A 20,078-nucleotide genomic window follows, 5' to 3' on the forward strand; every position below is an offset into this window, starting at 1 on the left:
CCACATAAGAACATCTCATTAATTGAGGTGCACACCTTCCACCAAGATAAGGTTCAACGGTCCAGTTCTCCAGTGGGGGAGAGGATCCATTGGGTCTCGTACAACAGGATGGCGGCTGAGAGGTGAGTTGAGCAGACAAGCTGTTTTGATGGTCAGATGTTTTGAATGGAAGCATCCCACAGCCTGTAGGTCTGAATGTTGGAGCTGTGCATTCAGTCATACCCTGCTTCCTGTGCTGACTGAAAGGTCCCAAGTTCGATTCGGTCAAGAGCATGTAGGAGGTGAAAGATCAATGATGTTGATCTCTGTAACCAGAGGCGCCCAGGGTCAGACCCTGAGTAGGTGGGAAGAGCGGGGACCTCACTGGTGCAGTGTCTTTGTCTGGGAAGCACCATGTTCCATTGTCTGCACTGCCAGGAGGTCAAGGCTACGTAGACAGGGGTCTCCTTTTCCCAGTCATTTGAAGCTGATGTAGAGAAAAATTAAAATACTGCTTCTTATAAAATAAAGTTACTCCATTTGAAGTTAAAGGCTGGGATTTTTTTTTTAATATCTTTATTGATTAAGGTATTTGATATGTGTCCTTATTCCCCCATTACCCCCCACCTCCCACTCATGCCCCCAACCCCTGGTGTCTGCGTCCATTGCTTAGGCTTATATGCATGCATACAAGTCCTTTGGTTGATCTCTCCCCCTTTACCCCCTCCCTCCCTTACCTTCCCTGAGGTTTGACGTTCAGATCGATGTTTCTCTGTCTCTGGATCTATTTTTGTTCATCAGTTTATGTTGTTCATCGTATTCCACAAACGAGTGAGATCATGAGTTAGGTCTAAATGGCTGAGCTTCTTTGGTCTGAGAGAAAAGAAAGAGTTGATTTGCCCCCACATCTGTACTGACCAGGCATACTGGTAAAAGTAAAAGTAAAATCGAATAAAAGATTTTATCCCTCTTAATTAAGAACTGACGTGTATCGTCTTGGAAAAGCCAGTTTCTCAGAAAGGGGGTCTGAGCCCGACATGTGTTCTGATTGTCAGAGATTGACAGGATTTAATGAGAGAAGACGCAGAGCAGGGAGCAAAACTTATTGTTGAGTAACAGTTGTCAGAGGAGAAACAGATGATGTGTTTTCTTGATTGCATTTAAAAAAATTAATTATTGCCAATAGAAGCTTGTTTGCGCTCGTAACCGAGTTAGCGCTGTGGTTTGGCATTTATCCACACGCGGAGGGAAGCGGGGTGAGTGGAGAATCCGGAACCTGGGTTCCGGTCCGGTCCGTGCATCTCAGGGGGTCATTTCACCCCTGGACCCGTGCTCCCCTCTGCAAAGGGAGGGGGTAGATGGAGATGCTGACTGAGGGGTCTTCTGTCTCTAACTGTATCTTTTTTTTTTTTTTTAAGGCCTGTGTTTTTATTAAACAAAATCTTGATGTAAACAGGGCAGTTAATTCCCAAATGCTTTAGTAGGAGCACATTCCTCTATTTGTTGAATATAGGAAATTGCTGAAATCCACATTGCAATGACCTTTATGGCTGCAAATCATTCAAGGTAAAATACTGTCAATTTTGAAAAAAACAAACAAACGTTAAAAAATAGCTATACTTTAGGATTATAAATGATACTCTTGATGTATTTGAAGTATTTTTAGTCTCACAATGAGAACCCGAAGGCATTGTAGATACATTTAATAACAAAAAGGTCTTTTCTAAATCATAAATGGTCAGCACAGTATGATAGGAGAGGAATTACATTTGTTAAATTAAAAACGGACATTGACGTCTTGAAAGTTAAATGCAAAATATCCCCCAAACTTCCTTGTACGTTCCCTTTAGAAAACATAATGTTTAACTGACATATTTCTGCTAACTCCTAAAAAAAAGTAGCTTTGAGTATAAGAGTTTCAATTTGCTCTGGTTGAAACGTAATAAAAACGGGTGTATTATCTAAGAGACGCATTTGCTTTGCTGGATTTGTCAGTTTTGTGGGTAAGAATAAATAGGCCAAGTTATTTTACACAGTTTTTAATAGGTGATACCACAACTGAAAACATGTTTATTATTGGAATATTACCAGAATTATTTATTAGTTTTCTTAAGAAATTATGTTCTTGTAGTTGTCAGTACTCTTATACCTACTATATATATATATATATATATATATATATATATATATATATATATATATTTTTACTTTTTGAAAAGCATACTTAAATATTATATAGGTACTTATGTAATTATAGTGTCTGAGAAAATAAGACATTTGAAACATAAATTGGAAATATAGGAAATCGTTGAAATCCACATTGTAATGACCTTTATGCTGTAAGTCATTCAAGGTAAAATAGTGTCAATTTTGAAAAAAAAAAAGTTAAAAAATAGCTATCGTTTAGAATTATAAATGATATTCTTGATGTATCGTAAGTATCTTTAGTCTTGCAATGAGAGCCTGAAGGCATTGTAGATACATTTAATAATAAAAAGGTCTTTTCTAAATCATAAATAGGTAATGAACTTCGCATATTTAAATTAGCTGAAAAGGATTTCCTGTGGCATAATCAGATGTAACTTCAGAAATAGCGTTACTTCAGCTCATTGACACTTAACTTTCATTGACACTTACCTTTAGAGATAGGAAAACACCCTTATCTTTCATTCTCTTGTTTACTGAAATTGTTTTCAGGTGGTTTTCTATTTATTCTTATTTTTTATTCCTGTTTAGTCATAATTCTATACACAGGGAATATCATGATAACAACAATATGTAAATAGTCATGGGCAATACTATACTAAAATTATTTTAATCATATATTTCAATGTATGTTCAATTGAATTGTTCTATTGAAAAATATCAATAGCTTTAATATACAGAGATAGAAGGAACAAAATTATCCCAAATATGGTAATATAATGTGAAAATTATGGTTAAACTTTATTTAACATGAACCCTGAAGCCTTACTATTACTGCTGAGAAGACAGTGGCTGCTATCAATTTTTATAACTAAAGAAATGTATTGTGATCATTGTGATAATTTTGTTACTTATTATAGCCCAGATGACTGTGTATTTGAGGAGGAAATTATACAAGAAATGAGATGTTTCATTGGGTTTGCTTTTTTTTAGCAAAATGGTAGGGAATTAGTGTATATTTTAATAGTTGTGAAGGACAATAAAGACAGTGAGGTGAAGAGTGGACAGACTGGAGATATATGTGTAATTGGCCATCTGGATTATATATATAACATAACACGCAGACTGTACAATGTCAGGCACAGTAGGCACACCGCAGGAACTCAAAAATATTTACTGTAGTGTACTGAGGGCTTGGGAAGGGATTGTCTAAGGGAATAAATTAGCCATTTATTTTCCTAAATTGAAATTATGTTATGTTTGCTTAGGGTGATTCTCTCAATAGGTAATTAAATAACTTTCAAATAGTGATAAAAGTCAACAGTTATAATGAACACTTGAGTTTGGAGTAACTATAGATTTTTTTTTTCTGTATTAATTCTTTTATCTTAGCTTTTGTACTTGTTTTCACAAGAGAGAAAAACCTATGAAACTTTTGTGAAAGCCTTTGAAAAGACCAACCTTCTTACATGAGGATTTCCCCTCAGAAGAGAAACCTTCCTGTTTTTATGGTAGTTCATTTTGTAAGAAACAACTCCAGACTTATTTTACTTTAAAAAAATAAAATGTGCCGAAACCGGTTTGGCTCAATGGATAGAGCGTCGGCCTGCGGACTGAAAGGTCCCGGGTTCGATTCCGGTCAAGGGCTTATACCTTGGTTGCGGGCACATCCCCAGTAGGGGGTGTGCAGGAGGCAGCTGATGGATGATTCTCTCTCATCAATGTTTCTAACTCTCTATCCCAGGGGTCTTCAAACTACGGCCCGCGGGCCACATGCGGCCCGCAGAGGAGTCTGATCCGGCCCGCCAGGTTTTTTGGGCAGTGAGCGCAGCTGAGGTGTTACAGTAGGAATTAGTAGTTCATATAGTCCGGCCCTCCAGCTCTCTGAGGGACTGTGATCTGGCCCCCACTTTAAAAAGTTTGAGGACCCCTGCTCTATCCCTTTCTCTTCCTCTCTGTAAAAAATCAATAAAATATATTTTTAAAAAAATAAATTAAATAAAAAAAATAAAATGTATTGGTTGATGTTCTGATTTCAGTTTGAAGGATAAATATTCTGTATGGTTGAAATTAATTTTGAAATTCTCATAAATCGCCCATCATTTACAGAGTCTGCGTGGATGTGTATGTACTTGTATGTGTTTAGAGCCGTCTATTCCTAGCACAATGGAAACATTCATGTCCTTTCTCTATCATGTTAATTCACATTGTCTTACTTCGCTTGTTGGAACAGATGGTGAGCACTCCAATACGATAGCTGACACGAGTGTCACCATGAGGCCTGCGCTGGAAACGTATTACATCTCCGCCGTGTGTCCTCGTAAGGATGCCACGAGCAGAACTTCTAGAATGGCATCAGCAGAGGACACAGCTCCTTCTGTTCCTCCCTAACGTGACTTATCACCGCCTATGATGTCCTTTTAGTCTCACAGGCTGGTTTTCCAGGAATCTAGTTTGGAGAGTGAGTCTGAGAAATCAAATTTGCGTATTCTAGAGCAGTGCTACCCAACAGAAGTCCCTGGGAGGATGGAAATACTTGATACCTGCATTGTTCGATATGGCAGCCATGATCCCTATGTGGCTGGTGAGCACTTATCACGTGATTAATACAACTGAGGAACTCGATTTTTTATTATAATGAACTTGAATAGCCACAGGTGGTTAGTGTAGTGCCAGACAAATTCTTATTAGTGATTTGGTAAAATCATTCTTTTTTTTTTTTAATATATATATTTTATTGATTTTGTACAGAGAGGAAGGGAGAGAGATAGAGAGTTAGAAACATCGATGAGAGAGAGTCATCGATCAGCTTGCACACCCCCTACTGGGGATATGCCTGCAACCAAGGTACATGCCCTTGACTGGAATCGAACCCCGGACCCTTCAGTCCCCAAGCCGATGCTCTATCCATTGAGCCAAACCGGTTTCAGCGGTAAAATCATTCTTAACATCTACGAGTTAATAGAAGTGCCAGCTGCCTGGCCATGGGTTTGTGGGTGATGAATTCACATGATCCAAGTTGTCAGTTTCCAAGTCACAGGTTCCTTCCCTTCTTTGTGCAAGGACTTTGGGTTCCAGTCTTCTTGGGTTCCAGTCTGTATTGTTTTATTTTCTCCCACTCTCTCCTTCATGTACACAAATAAATTACTGCATACTAAAGATTATTAAAAGATTTTTTTAAGTAACATAATCTCTAGTAGCAAGGATAAATCACTGTCACTGGGGTACAATGGTTCCTTTTTGCTATTTTATCTTTCAGGGTAAAGTTTATATTTCTTTATAATTAAGACGATATATAATTTTCAGTGGGTTTTACATTCATTTCTTCAGATAGCTTTGCTTGGGAAAGCAGGAGAAATGTATACTAGAACTTCTTTCAATGAGATTATTATTTGGTTTTACTAAACTTATGTAAAAATTTATTTTTAAGTTATCAAATGTCTACAGTGCTTTTTGAGTGGCAAGCTCATGAAGTCAATTTTATAAGAAGAAATCAGATGATTTTTTTTAAAGTGGTAGAATGGAATAAGAAGGAATAGGACACATCTGAGTATTTCACACACAGTGAAGATGGTTTGCTGAAATGCTAGTTCCATTTGTGCATGTGTGAGAGGGTGTGTACATTTCTGAATTGTGAGGTAAAATGGACTTCTTTCTATGGATCTTGGTCAAAAGGAAAAGAAAAAAAAAGAGAGATGGAAAGCCATTGTCTAACACATGGCTGGTGTGGAGTTGGTGATGTCGGATCTGGCTTGAGGCCTAGCTTTACTTCTGTGGACAGCCATTCAATGTCTGACCCTCAATTATATTTTTGGATAGAACATGACTGCCTTGTATGCTTCTTGCGGCTATTTCAAAGATCAAAGAAAAGGTTAAGGTGATCTGCAGCTGTGGTGCTCCTTATATCTTGGAAGGGTTTTGTCAGTTATTTCATAGTGGAAAACCTCACAGCTCACAAGAGCAATCATCTGTGCCCATGTTTATGCTTCTGGTCAGCTGAGGTCTGGCTGCTCCACGCTGCCTTTGACCGCTGGCTCTGCTTCAGGCTGTGGTTGTAGATTGTCTAGGCTGCGGTTTAGGCTTCGTTTTGCTCCACATGCATGTGTTCTGTGATCCAGGCCAAAGGGGGCCAGCTCTCAAGGGCACGCTCTTCTCCTGGAGAATCACCAGAACACAGGAGCAGGGCCAAACCACACAAACAGGCTATGGCTTCCGCTGTCACCGTGGCCATGGAAAGCTCCCTGGCCAACGGAAATCAAGTGGCCGAGCCCAGAGTCACTGAGGAGAGAGAGTGTATTCCACTCCCAGTGGAAGGAAGATAGAAGTGAGTATTTGCTGACCAGAAATCTAAATTATCCTCTTACCCAAAAACCATTGCAGCCAAACGTTTGTTAACGAAACTGGTTTGGCTCAGCGGTAGAGCGCCAGTCTTCGGTCTTCGGATTGAAGGGTCCCAGGTTCGATTCCGGTCAAGGGCATGTACATTGGTTGCGGGCACATCCCCAGTATGGGGTGTGCAAGAGGCAGCTGGTCGATGTTTCTCTCTCATCGACGTTTCTAGCTTTCTATCTCTCTCCCCTCCTCTCTGTAAAAAAAAATCAATAAAATCTATTAAAAAAATAAAAAATAAAATAAAATAAAATATGATGAAGTACCACTATGTATTTGAAGAAAGCCTTTGACATTATGGAGTGTCTAAAACAGACACACAGAAAAAGGAACCTGGGACCATTTATAATGAGCAGAGAAGGACATTTGAAATACTATAATATTCCAATAGATAGGAGATTATACCAGAAAAATAAAAATAGCATGCTATGTAAAACAATGAAAACAAGAAGCAGCTCATGGGAATGAGAAGTGTGGTGGAAATCTTCTCTTAAATTTAGTAAAAGTTTTGGGAGATGAAGTCAAGAGAATCTTCCAAGATGAAGAGATAGAAAATACAAGAAAATTAGATGATCAGTCCAACAGAAGCAAAATCCAACGGCCAGGAGTTCCAGGAAGAGGAAATATTGAAATGTGTGGCATCAGAATATTTTAACATAATAATACAAGAAAACTTCTCTAAGCTAAAGAAAATAAACCTCCTGATTTAAAAGAGTCCACACAGCCGAGACCGGTTTGGCTCAATGGATAGAGCATCCGCTTGGGGACTGAAGGGTCCCGGGTTCGATTCCGGTCAAGGGCATGTCCCCAGTAGGGGGTGTGCAAGAGGCAGCTGATCGATGACTCTCTCTCATCGATGTTTCTAACTCTCTATCTCTCTCCCTTCCTCTCTGTACAAAATCAATAAAATATTTTTAAAAAATAATAAAAATAAATAAATAAAAGAGTCCACACAGCACAAAATGTGAAGAAAGGCCTATTTCACTTCCCAACATTGTAAAGCTTCAAAGTGCCACGGGGAAAATGACCATGAAAGCATTCAGATACAAAAAGAGCAAATTATAGACCAAGGATTAGGAATCAGAATGGGCTAGGGCTTTTCAGTTGTGATATCAGAATCTTGAAGACAGTGGATTAGCCCCTTAAAAAATCCTGAATGAAATTTAATTTCAGCATAGATTTTGATACCCAGCCAAACTAACAAGTGTATGCATGTAATAACAGCATTTTCAGCCATACAGGTACTTTAAAAATGTATTAATTCATATATCCTTTCTCATGAAAGTTACCTGGAGAATAAACTTCCACCAAAAAGAGAATAATTCTAAAAACAGGATGACTTACAGCCAGAAAACAGGGAACTCCAATAGGAAAATGGGTAAGGATTGGCACAATAAAGCCACCAACCAGGCCCAGGCATAAGAAACCAAAAGGATATATCAAGGGGAAAAAAAATTTTAAAGGAACTGATCATTTTTCTGATGTGTTCCATTATTGGGAAAAATATTATTGATGGGTACTTGACAAATCTGTTTGTTCATTTGTGGGCAGGGTAGAGAGGGAAACGTCAGTTACTTAGAAAAATAAACTAGTAATAACGTGGCAATTAATTCCAGGAATAATAGAATATTGTACAAGAAAATTAATTTGAGCAAAATAATTCATGTCTCTGTAGTGAAATTTATTTCTATAGTCATTATAATCTAAATGGACGACTGACTAATGATTTAACCAAAATTTTTACAGGGGAGGTTGAGGAGCGGGTATTGGGTGGGTGGTATAAGAGATGTAGATCATTACCTGTTTTATCACAGGAGGTCGATAGAAAATGTCTAATACTGCCAAAATCAAGAAATAGCCTTACGAGTATGTCACTGAACAAAAAATGAAGGTAAATATCAGAAGAGGGCATAGTGTGTGCCTTTGAAAATTAGGCTTGGAGATGGTAAGGGGTAACGGGCAGTATCCTTCTTTGTGTTAAGCAATTGAGTGCTATTTAACACAAACTAGTCATATTGGGGGATTTTTGTTGTTGGTTTTTTAAAAATATACTTTATTGAGTTTTTACAGAGAGGAAGGGAGAGGGATAGAGAGTTAGAAACATCGATGACAGAGAAACATCCATCAGCTGCCTCCTGCACACCTTCTACTAGGTCCATGCCCTTGACCGGAATCAAACCTGGGACCTTTCAGTCCGCAGGCCAATGCTCTATCCACTGAGCCAAACCGGTTTTGGCTTAGTCATATTATTTTGATAAGAAAATTTAACTGATCATAAAAATAAAGCTTCTATGTCCCCGATTGAGGAAAGCACGTCCCACGGTGTATTAGATTACAAATGAACAGCAAGTCCTCCCTGCTCCATCTCCTGCCCCTGGGACTCCCCGTTGTCCCGACAGCTGCATTCCTGGCTTGAGGCGGGCTGTACCTTTTGGTGAAGTGCAAAGCAATCTGGACTTTTCAGCGGCACAGCAGGCACTGCGGGTTAGCAGGGCCCTTTAAGAGGAGTGTGCGCTTAAAGGCCTGTGACTGTCCTTGGTCTTTGGTCCCAGAGCCGCTGCCTACAGCAAGGCATCAGCCCTGACCTAGTTGGGTGAGGCAGAGGCTCACCCTGCCAGTGGGGGCATGGCATCGCTGGCGAGCCATTCCCCTTCTGACTGTTGGAGTTGGTGCCATGGCGGCTCTTCCTAATGCGGGGAGAGGCGCAGAGCCCCAGCCCGGCTGGGTGGATATTATTTGTTGGGTTTGACGATCTGCACCAATTAGCTCCTTTTCTGGCCCAGATCCCCAGAGGCAGGCGGGGACTTTATATCTTCCCGACAAAATGCTTTTTGCAGTTGGAAATGATAATAAAATTTTATTCCCGATTTCACCAAAATAGCGCTTGATGAGGGAAGCATTACTGAATGAAGTCGAGAGCTTTTTAATCCTCTGTGATAACCATGTATCCTCAGGAAGGTCATTCGTCTGCTTCTCTCCTACTGCCTTCCTGTGTAAACCATTAACGCCTCCTCATTATATATAAGAAAAACACAGTTTTATTCATTTCCTGGTAGAATTCCAGACCTTTCGTAATGTGGTCTGATCTGGCATTCTATGACTCTCGGTGCCCTTATCTGCTTTCCCACTTTCTTGCCCATGCTAATATATTTCTTAAAACACAGATTTTCTCGAATACTCACTTGTTGTTGTGTTTCATATGCTTTGTATTTGATCGTGTGTGTGTGTGTGTGTGTGTGTGTGTGTGTGTTTGCTGTTCTTGAGAGATGAAGAAGAAATCAGAAATGATAATGAGGCTGCCATCTTTAATTCAGCTCTCACTGTGTTCTGGACAGTTGCTAAGTGCTCTGATTGAATCTTCATGGTCATTTTAGGAACATGCTCCAGTTAGCACTCCCACTGCAGACCGAGGAAACCCAGAGTCATGTCCATGGTTACAGAGCCGAAAGGTGCCAGGGCTGTGTCTGAACCCCTGACTTGCGTTGACTCTTGGGTCTCTCGTCTCAATCCTGGTGTTTGCATGGCTCCCAGGGAAGCCTCTGGGTTCTTGTTACATGAGATTAAGAAAGCAGAAGAGCCGAAACTGTTTTGGCTCAGTGGATAGAGCGTCAGCCTGCAGAATGAAGGGTCCCGGGTTCAATTCCGGTCAAGGTCATGTACCTTGGTTGTAGGCATATCCCCAATTGGGGGTGTGCAGGGGGGCAGCTGATCGATGTTTCTCTCTCATCGATGTTTCTAACTCTCTATCCCTCTCTTCCTCTTGAAAAATCAATTTTATATATATATATATATATATATATATATATATATATATGAAAGCAGATGATTTATACTTAAAAACTCATTATCAGCATCAGGTTTCCTATGTTATCATTGTATATTGCTTATTAAAATCATCCCATCTTTTCTTTTTAAGAGAGTTTGGAATCTTTTACATTTTTGTTCTGTCATTCTTTTCTTCAGTTCAAAATTCTGGAGTCATCTTTGATGTCTTCTGACCTCTCTCCTTTAATTTCCATAAACTCACATGTCCTCTTAATATCTCTGTCTTTAGTGTATATTTTAATATGTCTCTGCTCCACCTGTCTGTAATATTGCCACTGTGTGTGATCTCCGTGCTGGTGGTCTCCGCCATCTCAAATTAACCTCACACATCGATCCAGTTTATTTTTTAAGCTCAGTTTCTCTCATATTGCATATCTGTTTAAACCATTAATATCTCCTCATTCTATATGAGAAAAATACAGTTCTATTTGTCTAGGATACAAGGCCTTTCATAATGTGGTCTAATCTATCATCCCACGGGCTAATGTGCCCTTTCCTGCATTCCCACTCGCTTGTCCATGCTGATATTTTCCTAATCTGGCCTTTTAAAGCGCAGGTTTTCTCTAATACTCCTTTGTTTTTATTTCTTACATGCTTTGTATTCTACTAGTCTTTGTGTGTGTGTGTGTGTGTGTGTCTCATTTTTACCCAACTGAATAGGTAAAGTCTGTGCAGAAGAGATGGAAACTGAATTCAACATAATGCAGTGTCTTATGTATAGCACTGTGTTAAAAAAGAAAAAGGAAAAAAAAAAAGAATGAATGGGTTTTTAAAGTTTCAAAGTCAATATATAATTTAAATTTTGTATTTCTTTGCTTTTGTTTATTTCACAATGTTGCACAAAGCATTAGATTTTCCTGTTATTTTTTTCATCTATTTAATTGTGAGATGAAATATATTGGTATAACTTGAGCAGTTGAAAATATTTTTAAAAGAAACAAATAAGTTTTATTCATATTTTAATCTGAAAGATCCAGAAAATGTACTCCCAAATAAAAATGATATTCTCATTATTACATAGGTTTGTAAAGTTAAAACAATACTTGAGTATTTGTAAGAAGCTGTTTTATTATATTGCTAGTAATATGTGGTTTTGATAAGGGTAAACTGAATACTTATAGTGAAATAAATGTTACAGAAAGAACTAATTAGTTTTTCTTACCTGATGTATTAAATATAGTTGGAAATTGTATTTGTGAGGAAATTTGAAATGTACTTAAATATGAAGTTTAGAGTAATCTGCCTGGGTAGGGTTTTGTTTTTTAAAAAGGTTTGCATTTTTTGAAATTGTTTCTTGCTTTCTGCTGAATTTAAAAATGTTTCTCCTTTTTTTTCCCTTCTTGTTTTAATAGCATGAATATTTGTAGCTTTAAAATTTTTATAGGTGTTCTATAATAAATAAATGTTTCTACTGTAATGTATAAATTATTTAAAACTATGTTCTATGTAAGCATTTTTGCTTTGAAATATTTGAGTTTCAGCAAGATAAAGATAACTTCATCCCAAGACTAAGAAATTAACCAACATACATGTTCCCATATTTTAGATGTTTATATTTATTAACTGAGAGTACTTTTGTTGCTTTTTTATAATGCAACTTTAATGTAATGTTATTTTAGCTGAGAAATCTTATACACTCTCACACTGTATTTTTTTTCCTAAATCATTTTAAAAAAAATAATATTTAGCAGCATCATGATACCTCCTTTTGTACCTTTTTTCTAAAAGATGTCTTAAATTATATTACCCTTTCATTTGGTTTTCAAAATATTCAAATAAAACCCACAAGTGCATCTTTCGGGAGGGAGCCACATATTGATGTAATCCTGGCATGTATGTGATGTGCTCTCACCGACAGGAACGCTGCATTGTAAAAGCAGTGACATTTGAAGTTCAGATTATTTTTAAGGAAACTGAGCCTGCGCATGGAAGTACAGATTACCCATTTTGACTCCTCTCATTTAATCATTTCATCTTTCAAATGAGACTTCATCTATGGTCAAAAAAACAAACAAACACACACACAAAAAAAAACAACCAGAAACAAAAACCACAAAACTCCTTACTAATGTGCATTTTTTGGCTTTGCTAATTCCCTTTGTCATCAAGTGGACGCTAGCCTACATTTCCTAATAATTTCTTATCCCGTTGAAATGCGTAGCAAAATGCAGGTTTGCGATCCAGTGCCTGTGTCTCATCCGGATGCTTTCTCCCTGCCTCTCCCCCTAAGGAGATAGAGCGGCTGACGCTGGAGCTGAGCGAGAGCGAGCAGCACCTGGAGCGGGAGCAGCAGAAGGCGGCCGGGGCCGGGGAGCAGCTCCTGACACTGACGGAGAGGCTGGCCGAGACCGAGCGCCAGCTGCACCGCACCAGGTACCCCGAGACCCGCTCCGCACCCCCTGACCCCCTTCCCCGCCGGGGCCCCCATCTCAGCCCTCCGCGGGCTGCCACGGGCTTCCAAGCAGTTGTTGGGAGTGAAGTCTCACGCACAGAAGCAAAACACGCAGACATGTGAGTGATGAGTGTGGCAGGGAGTGACTGATCTGTCCCCAAAGATGCTCAAATATTTAGGCGATTCTCCATCAATACAAGCAACCTGACATGTTTCTCCTACCACCCCCCTCGCGTGTTAATCCCGTGTCTAATAAGAATGCTGCTCTGAAGGATCCCGGGGAAATATATGTAAGAAAGTAATCAGACGCTGTCAGCGGCACAAGAGGCAAAATCAAGAGGCAAAAATCAAACCCTGTGATGCAAATTGAGGCGGAACCATTACTAACAAGAAGCCCGGGTCATAGGGAGGTGTAAGGTGTTGAGATGAAATAGATTGCACTGTTGACATGTCAAGCATCATTATAACCAGGCTCGCACCCTCCTGGTCTCGCTGCCTATCGTTTCTGTCATGGGGTATTGTGTTATGAGAGTATCATTGTCCTAAAACGTCAGTAACCACATAACTCAGCCCCAAATGACAATAAGGTATTTTTGGTAGCAAACATCGTGTAATCTGCTATATTGAACTCACACACACACACAGAGAGAGACACAGAAATACAGCAGAGAAAAAGTCGAACTGCGATTGCAGGCATTCCTCATTATCCTGTAAGCGCTTGCTTCTCACTTTCAGTTTTCGTATAATTTTCCATTTTCGGGTCAAGCCTCCGGGTGTCTTCAGTTTGGGGGAGTTTTTCAGCTTTTGGGTAGAACTTTGTCTAAATACACATGTCGGTTTGTAAGAGCTGGTTTGGTTCTTGGTTTAGAAAAAACACTGGTCTTCTAATCATAGTAATATGTTGAATTTCAACTCCGAAAGGGGACTGATCTCTTTTCCATTAAATATGAGCATGTAATTCTGAGCACGGTAGGATAACAGATGGAGAGAAACACCACTTGAACAGCCTGCTTTTGGGGAGAAAAAAAAAATATTCTGGAGGTTGGTGAACCTCCCGAAGTTTTAGGCTAGTGTCAAGATGTCTCTCGTTCTGTTAAAAATCAAACTTTGTTAAAAAAAACAAAAAAAACCTACAACATTTTGCTACGGTAATATTCCAAATGGAATATTGCCAACTTCTCCTTTAAACAATGAAAGAAAAGGAGAGAGAGAAGGAAAGAAAGTACATCATTTCTACATGTGTGATATCTGGGGGGGGGATAAATCCCAATAGATAAAGCACTTTTATGACAAAGACGATTGCTTAATGCTGCAGAACAGTAGCTGCTCTTTGGATGCCCGCGTAAAGCGTCCTTCTGCAGAGCTGAGAAGGCACGCTAACAGAGTCCCCATGGTGATGTCAGCATCCCCGCTTCGGAATCCAGTCCCATCACGATGGAGAACAGTCCTCCTTGTCAGATTTCTATTGAGAAGCAGCCATTTGTGTGCTCGGCACCGCCAAACCCCAGAAATAGGACCGCTCTGCGTGCCTCCCTGTAAATAAATATTAATCCCGGCTCTGCCCCTTGGCCAGGCCCCTGTCTCACTCTGAGAGTTAGTTTCTGAAGTCATAGTTCGCGGAGAGTTTTCCTGCGAGATGCCCGTTTGTGCCATCTGACAAGATCCGTTTCTCGCAAGGAGAGCATATCATAAGATACAGCAACTCTGCAAGTGGCTAGTGGTAACGAATTCTTTTGTTCTTAAGGAAAAACAGTTTTGCTGGCTTCTGTAGAAAGCTATATCTACTGAGTTTTATGTATACCAATTTAACCCCTCGCGTTTACAGGAAATACAGTGTGATTCCCTGTTTTCTAGGTGTGCTGCTGTTTTGTAAGCATTTTAGGCTTCCGTATTTTGCAAAGCCCAGCAATGCAAAGGTGGCGATAAACGTGTAAGGGGCTGAATATATATCTCTCTTCCGCACTGCAAATGTGACTTGGTTGTGAGGTTAAATATTGCTGATGCACTTTTTGAGGGTTTTTTTTTTTTAGAGTTTACTTCCCCTTATCATTCTTTATTGATTCAGTATTTCAAGTGTCTGGGAAACGTGGGTGTCTCTCCCTTCCATATATTCCAGCTGAAAGAAATAAATCCCATACAGATAGCTCTTCATTTATTCTTAACACAAACATTTTTAAATGTCATATTCTGAGCAAAGTTTAACATTGAATGTGAAAACCATGTTATAAAGTAATAATGAAATAAGAATCCAAATCTTCCAGGCAACTGAAATTTAAAAACTGGAGTAGAACTCTGTAGATCAGTATGAAAGGACAATAATCTATCACTTTTTTTTTTTTTTATCTCCCTTTATTGATTAACTGGACTTAAAAAAAAAAAATAGAAATTCAACAGTTATTGAAAATCCCAACAGTAAGTATGACATTCACTTATTTAACAGATAGTTAACTGAGCACTTACTATCTTTCACTACATTGCTTGGCCCTTGGCATAGAGCACATATGTCAAACACAAGGCCCGCGGGCCAAATCCAGCCCGCCAGGCCTTGCAATGTGGCCTGCACCTCGCTGTCATCACTGCACTCCACTGTCAGTTTATGACATTGTCAGTTTATGAGTGTTCAGTAAACCATTCGGCCCGCGATTTAGGCTGGATTTTAGATTTTGGCCCCTTCTCTGATTGAGTTCGACACCCCTAGCATAGAGGAAGGAGACCGGAGTTTCGTCTATTCTGAGGGTGATTCTACCAATCCATGAACATGGTATGTTCTTCCATCTGTTTACATCTTTCTCTATCACTTTTTTCAGTGTCTTGTAGTTTTCCACGTATAGGTCTTTTACCTCCTTAGTTAAGTTTATTCCTAGGTATCGTAATTTTTTTGGTGCGATGGTAAATGGAATTGCTTTTTTAGTCTCTGTTTCTGTAGGTTCACTATCGGTGAGGGTGACGGGCTACTCTCCTGTGGTCAGCAGGGCTCTCCACGTGATCAGCTTGTGGTGGGATGCTGACCCAATCAGCAGTGTGGAGAGGGAACTTGCGGAGTTCATGTGGGAACAGGAAGACCGGTTAGGACCAGAGGCAGGTCCCACAGCCCAAGTCTGACCCGTCTCCTGTGTTTTTATGAGCCCTGAGCTAAGAATGGCTTTTTGCTCTTAGAGTGTTGTGGGGAGAAGGGAAAATCATAACTGGCGACACATAAAAGTCACACACCCATTATAAAGTTTTGGTGGGCACAGCTTCCGTGATATTGTTGCCTATGGCACTACCAGGGCAGGACTGAATATGGTTCCAAAGCCTAACGTATTTGATACAAGCGCGCAGGAGGCTGTTTAATGCAAGAAGTGAAGAGAGCTTGGACTACTATGGGTTCAGATGTGTGCTTTGAAAGGCAATTAAAAGACACCGTGAAACCAGCCGGTGTGGCCCAGTGGTTGAATGTCGACCTGTGAACCAGGAGGTCATGATTCAATTCCTGGTCGGGACACAGGCCTGGGGTTGCAGGCTGGATCCCCAGAGTGGGGGCCTGTAGGAGCCAGCCAATCAATGACTCTCCCTCCTCATTGATGTTTCTCTCTCTCTCTCCCTCTCCCTTCTCTCTGAATCAATAGAAAATATATTGTTAAAAATAAAAAGTCAATGTGGAGACACGTTGGTTAGGGAGGAGAGGATGGCTAGCGGCCTGTTGAGAACATAAGCACCAATCGTAGTCCTGGGCAGGGATGGCGTCAGTCAAACAGAGCAGAAAGGCCTCTTCAGGAAGCACTTGGGGCGGCGAGTGAGAAAGGCTGCGGTTAACGGCACACAGAGCTCCCAGCCCGCATCCACTGGGTGCCCGTTACCAGAGGGAGTCGCCCAGGGAAGTGACTGCTCTATTTGGGACTTGGGAGGAAATGCCCGGTGCAGGTGTGGTGAGAGGAGTGCAGTGTGAGGAGGGAGGTGGTCCAGGAGGCTCGGCCTCAGATGCTTTTGCTGGAAGTGTCAGCTCCGCTGAGGATGGAGCAGACACCCAGCGAGGACCAGGATTTTAGGGGCCGTGGGGGAGACTGACGGGCCTGCAGTGGATCAGCAAAGGCTACAGAAGGCATTGGGGTGGCCTTAGTGTAGGGGTGTCGAACTCAATCAGAGAAGGGGCCAAAATCTAAAATCCAGCCTAAATCTCGGGCCGAATGGTTTACTGAACAGTCATAAACTGACAATGTCATAAACTGACAGCGGAGTGCAGTGATGACAGCGCGGTGCGGGCCACATTGCAAGGCCTGGCGGGCTGGATTTGGCCCGCGGGCCTTGTGTTTGACACATGTGCCTTAGTGGGACAATGACAACCACACACTATTCTTAGGGGAGCCGCCCCGCACCCCAAGATTGAGGACACTGGGCTTTAGCATCTCCCTTCGGCACTCACTGTCTTTGCAACTTTTGACAAATTGCTTCATTCTTTGAACCTGCTTGCTTCCCTATAAATCGAAATTAGGCTCTAACCAGTTTGGCTCAGTGGACAGAGCGTCAGCCTGTGGACTGAAGGGTCCCAGGTTCGATTCCAGTCAAGGGCATGGACCTTGGTTTCGGGCACATCCCCAGTGGGAGGTGTGCAGGAGGCACCTGATCAATGTTTCTCTCTCATCGATGTTTCTAGCTCTCTCTCCCTTTCCCTTCCTCTCTGTAAAAAAATCAATTAAATATATACATATATATTTTTTAAATTAGGTTAGATTACATGATTTCTAGGTTTCCTTTGGCTCCGGTCGTCAATGACTCTAACAATGATTTACCACGGTGTCTCGTGCAGTTCCGCTTTCCAGGTGTTAGGCATTTAAACTGCGTGGAGTGCCCTTTGTCTGAGATGTATCCTGAGGTTGAAGGACATAGACTGACCTCCATGCCCACCATTTGCATTCCTCATGGTCCAGGCTGACCTCCATGGGGTATGAAAACAGTCCCTCACGTTCTTCCCGTCCGCTCCGCCAACCACTGCCGAGTGTGTACTCCTTGTCTCGCCACCTGCTCTCACGCCCTCCCGTGGTGCCTCTCGGACCGTTCCGGATGTCCCGGCCACTCAGCATGGCAGGCTCCCGGTGTTATTTCATCGCCACCATTTCCATCTCCTCCCGGGCTGACTTCCGGCCAGACGTAAGCAGATGCAGCGCCCTTGAACTTTTGGACTCGCCTCCCCTTTTGCTGCTCTGCACACCTAACATACCCCCCAGCCTCCTCTAGCCTGTGGCAACCTCACCTTCTTTTGCAGGGCCAGCCCTGCTCACACCCACCAAAGGCGCCAAGCGATGGGGGCCTCACTGGCAGCGGTGCAAGAGGCGGCTGCTGCCCCGGTCTCCCCTCAGGAGCAGGGGGAGGCGGAGAAGCCCTAGGGGCGGCTTGGGCCACCGCGCACACCCCCTGAGGGCACCGAGTGTCCAGGGCCAGCACCGGGCGATGGCAGCGGGTGCAAGCACCGTACTGCGGGGGGGGGGGGGGGGTTGCGCACGTTGCGTGGGAGCAGAGAATTTTTAGTAACCACCAGGGGCTTACCCTGATGACAGTGACTGGCGCCGGTGCCCCACCTTGGTCTGGTGCCCCTGCTCACCTGCTCCACCATCACACCACGGCCAGCGCCCGCCATGTTCCACGCATACCCCCCGGGGGTCATCACACATCATAGTGACCTGTTATTCCCCCATTCGGTCTATTTGCATATTAGCCTTTGCTAATGTGCAAATAGAGCAATGGGTGGAATGACCGGTCACTATAATGTGCACTGACCACCAGGGGGCAGACGCTTAACATCAGGAGCTGCCCCTGGTGGTCAGTGTGCTCCCACAGCGGGAGCACCACTCAGCCAGAAGCCCTGAGCCGGGCTCACGGCTGGCCAGTGCAGCGGTGATGGCATGAGTGTCTCCCTCCTCTGCGCAGCACTAAGGATGCCCGACTGCCAGCTTAGGCCAGGCTGAGGGACAACCCCCTCCCCCCCCCCCTCATCCCAAGTGCATGAATTTCATGTACTGGGCCTCCAGTAGTAAGACAAATGGTAAGATCCAGAAGGGAGATCCAGGTCAGGTGTTAGAGGGACAGAGGGACAGAGGGATGGATAATTTCTTTCTTTTTTTTTTCTTTCATTTTTTTTAAAAAAAATATATTGTATTGATTTTTTACAGAGAGGAAGAAAGAGGGATAGAGAGTTAGAAACATCAATGAGAGAGAATCATCGATCAGCTGCCTCTTGCACACCCCCTACTGGGGATGTGCCCACAACCAAGGTACATGCCCTTGACCGGAATCGAACCCAGGACCTTTCAGTCCGCAGGCCGACTCCCTATCCACTGAGCCACACCGGTTTTGGCAGGATGGATAATTTCTTACTGGCCCTGGCAGCACTGGGATTCAGGAAAATGAGAATGAAGGGCACTCCATGGGAAATTGCAGAGGGCGATGGCATTTGGGAGGTTCATGTGTATGTACAAGAGTAAGTTAAATGCAGCCTACACTATAAATATCTAAATGCATCCTTGTCTGGGGTTAAGGATACATGCAGCTTAGGGCCTGCCTGGTGCCTGGGACGTACAGTAGCTCTTTAAAGAGAAATAATAGCCAAAACCGGTTTGGCTCAGTGGTAGAGCATCGGTCTGCGGACTGAAAGGTCCCAGGTTCGATTCCAGTCAGGGGCATGTACGTTGGTTGCAGGCACATCCCCGGTAGGGGGTGTGCAAGAGGCAGTTGGTTGGTGTTTCTCTCTCGTCGATGTTTCTAGCTCTCTATCTCTCTCCCTTCCTCTCTGTAAAAAAATCAATAAAAATATATTTAAAAAAAGAAAGCAATAATAGACCAGCTTTCCCCTGTTTTACAGCGAGGGCATCTGAGCCCCAGAGAACTAAGATGGTTCATCTAGGGTCATGCGGCAATCTGCCTCCAGAGCCTGTGCTGTCAGCCATCGGCCGTAACGCAGTGCGGACCGGTAGGGGGGGGGGGGCTCATGCAACTGGTCCCCACATCCAACCGAGAGTCAGTCACACACGTTTACCATAGAAATACGCGCTGGCTGCTCCCGGCGCTGGTATAAATAGGCCAGCGAGGCTCAGTCTTGGCGTGGGCTTCTCCTCCGAAACTGTCCTTTGGCTCATCACTTGCCACAGTCGCTTCACATATTACAGAGCAACTGTCACTCCCCTCCGCCTCCTCCCTGCATTTCCATAAAGCGGCGGGAGCGCCGTCCTGTGTGTGTGTGTGTGTGTGTGTGTGACATGTTCTCCGAGCTCTGAAGAGCCACGGGATTAAAATTCCTCTCCCGAGACTCCTGTTTCCATCCGTGTGGGCCGATCGCTCTGCGGACGCCGTTGACAACAGGCCGCTGTGGACGTCC

The 20,078-nt window shown here is 42.5% G+C and overlaps 1 protein-coding gene and 1 long non-coding RNA gene across 2 annotated transcripts in view; one reads left to right on the forward strand and one right to left on the reverse strand.

The window, feature by feature from the left end:
- The window catches only part of LOC311614275, a 198,951-nt gene that overhangs the window by 160,889 nt on the left and 17,984 nt on the right, over positions 1 to 20,078 (reverse strand). The gene's annotated exons all lie outside the window — the stretch shown is intronic.
- The window catches only part of SDCCAG8 (SHH signaling and ciliogenesis regulator SDCCAG8), a 191,577-nt gene that overhangs the window by 69,190 nt on the left and 102,309 nt on the right, over positions 1 to 20,078 (forward strand). The window contains exon 13 of the mRNA XM_084868881.1: positions 12,569 to 12,711. Coding sequence (XP_084725007.1) covers positions 12,569 to 12,711 — 143 coding nt within the window. The remainder of the gene's footprint in view (positions 1 to 12,568; positions 12,712 to 20,078) is intronic.

The sequence above is a fragment of the Pipistrellus hanaki genome, assembly GCF_964339955.1.
Source record: "Pipistrellus hanaki genome assembly, chromosome: 20".
NCBI lineage: Eukaryota > Metazoa > Chordata > Mammalia > Chiroptera > Vespertilionidae > Pipistrellus > Pipistrellus hanaki.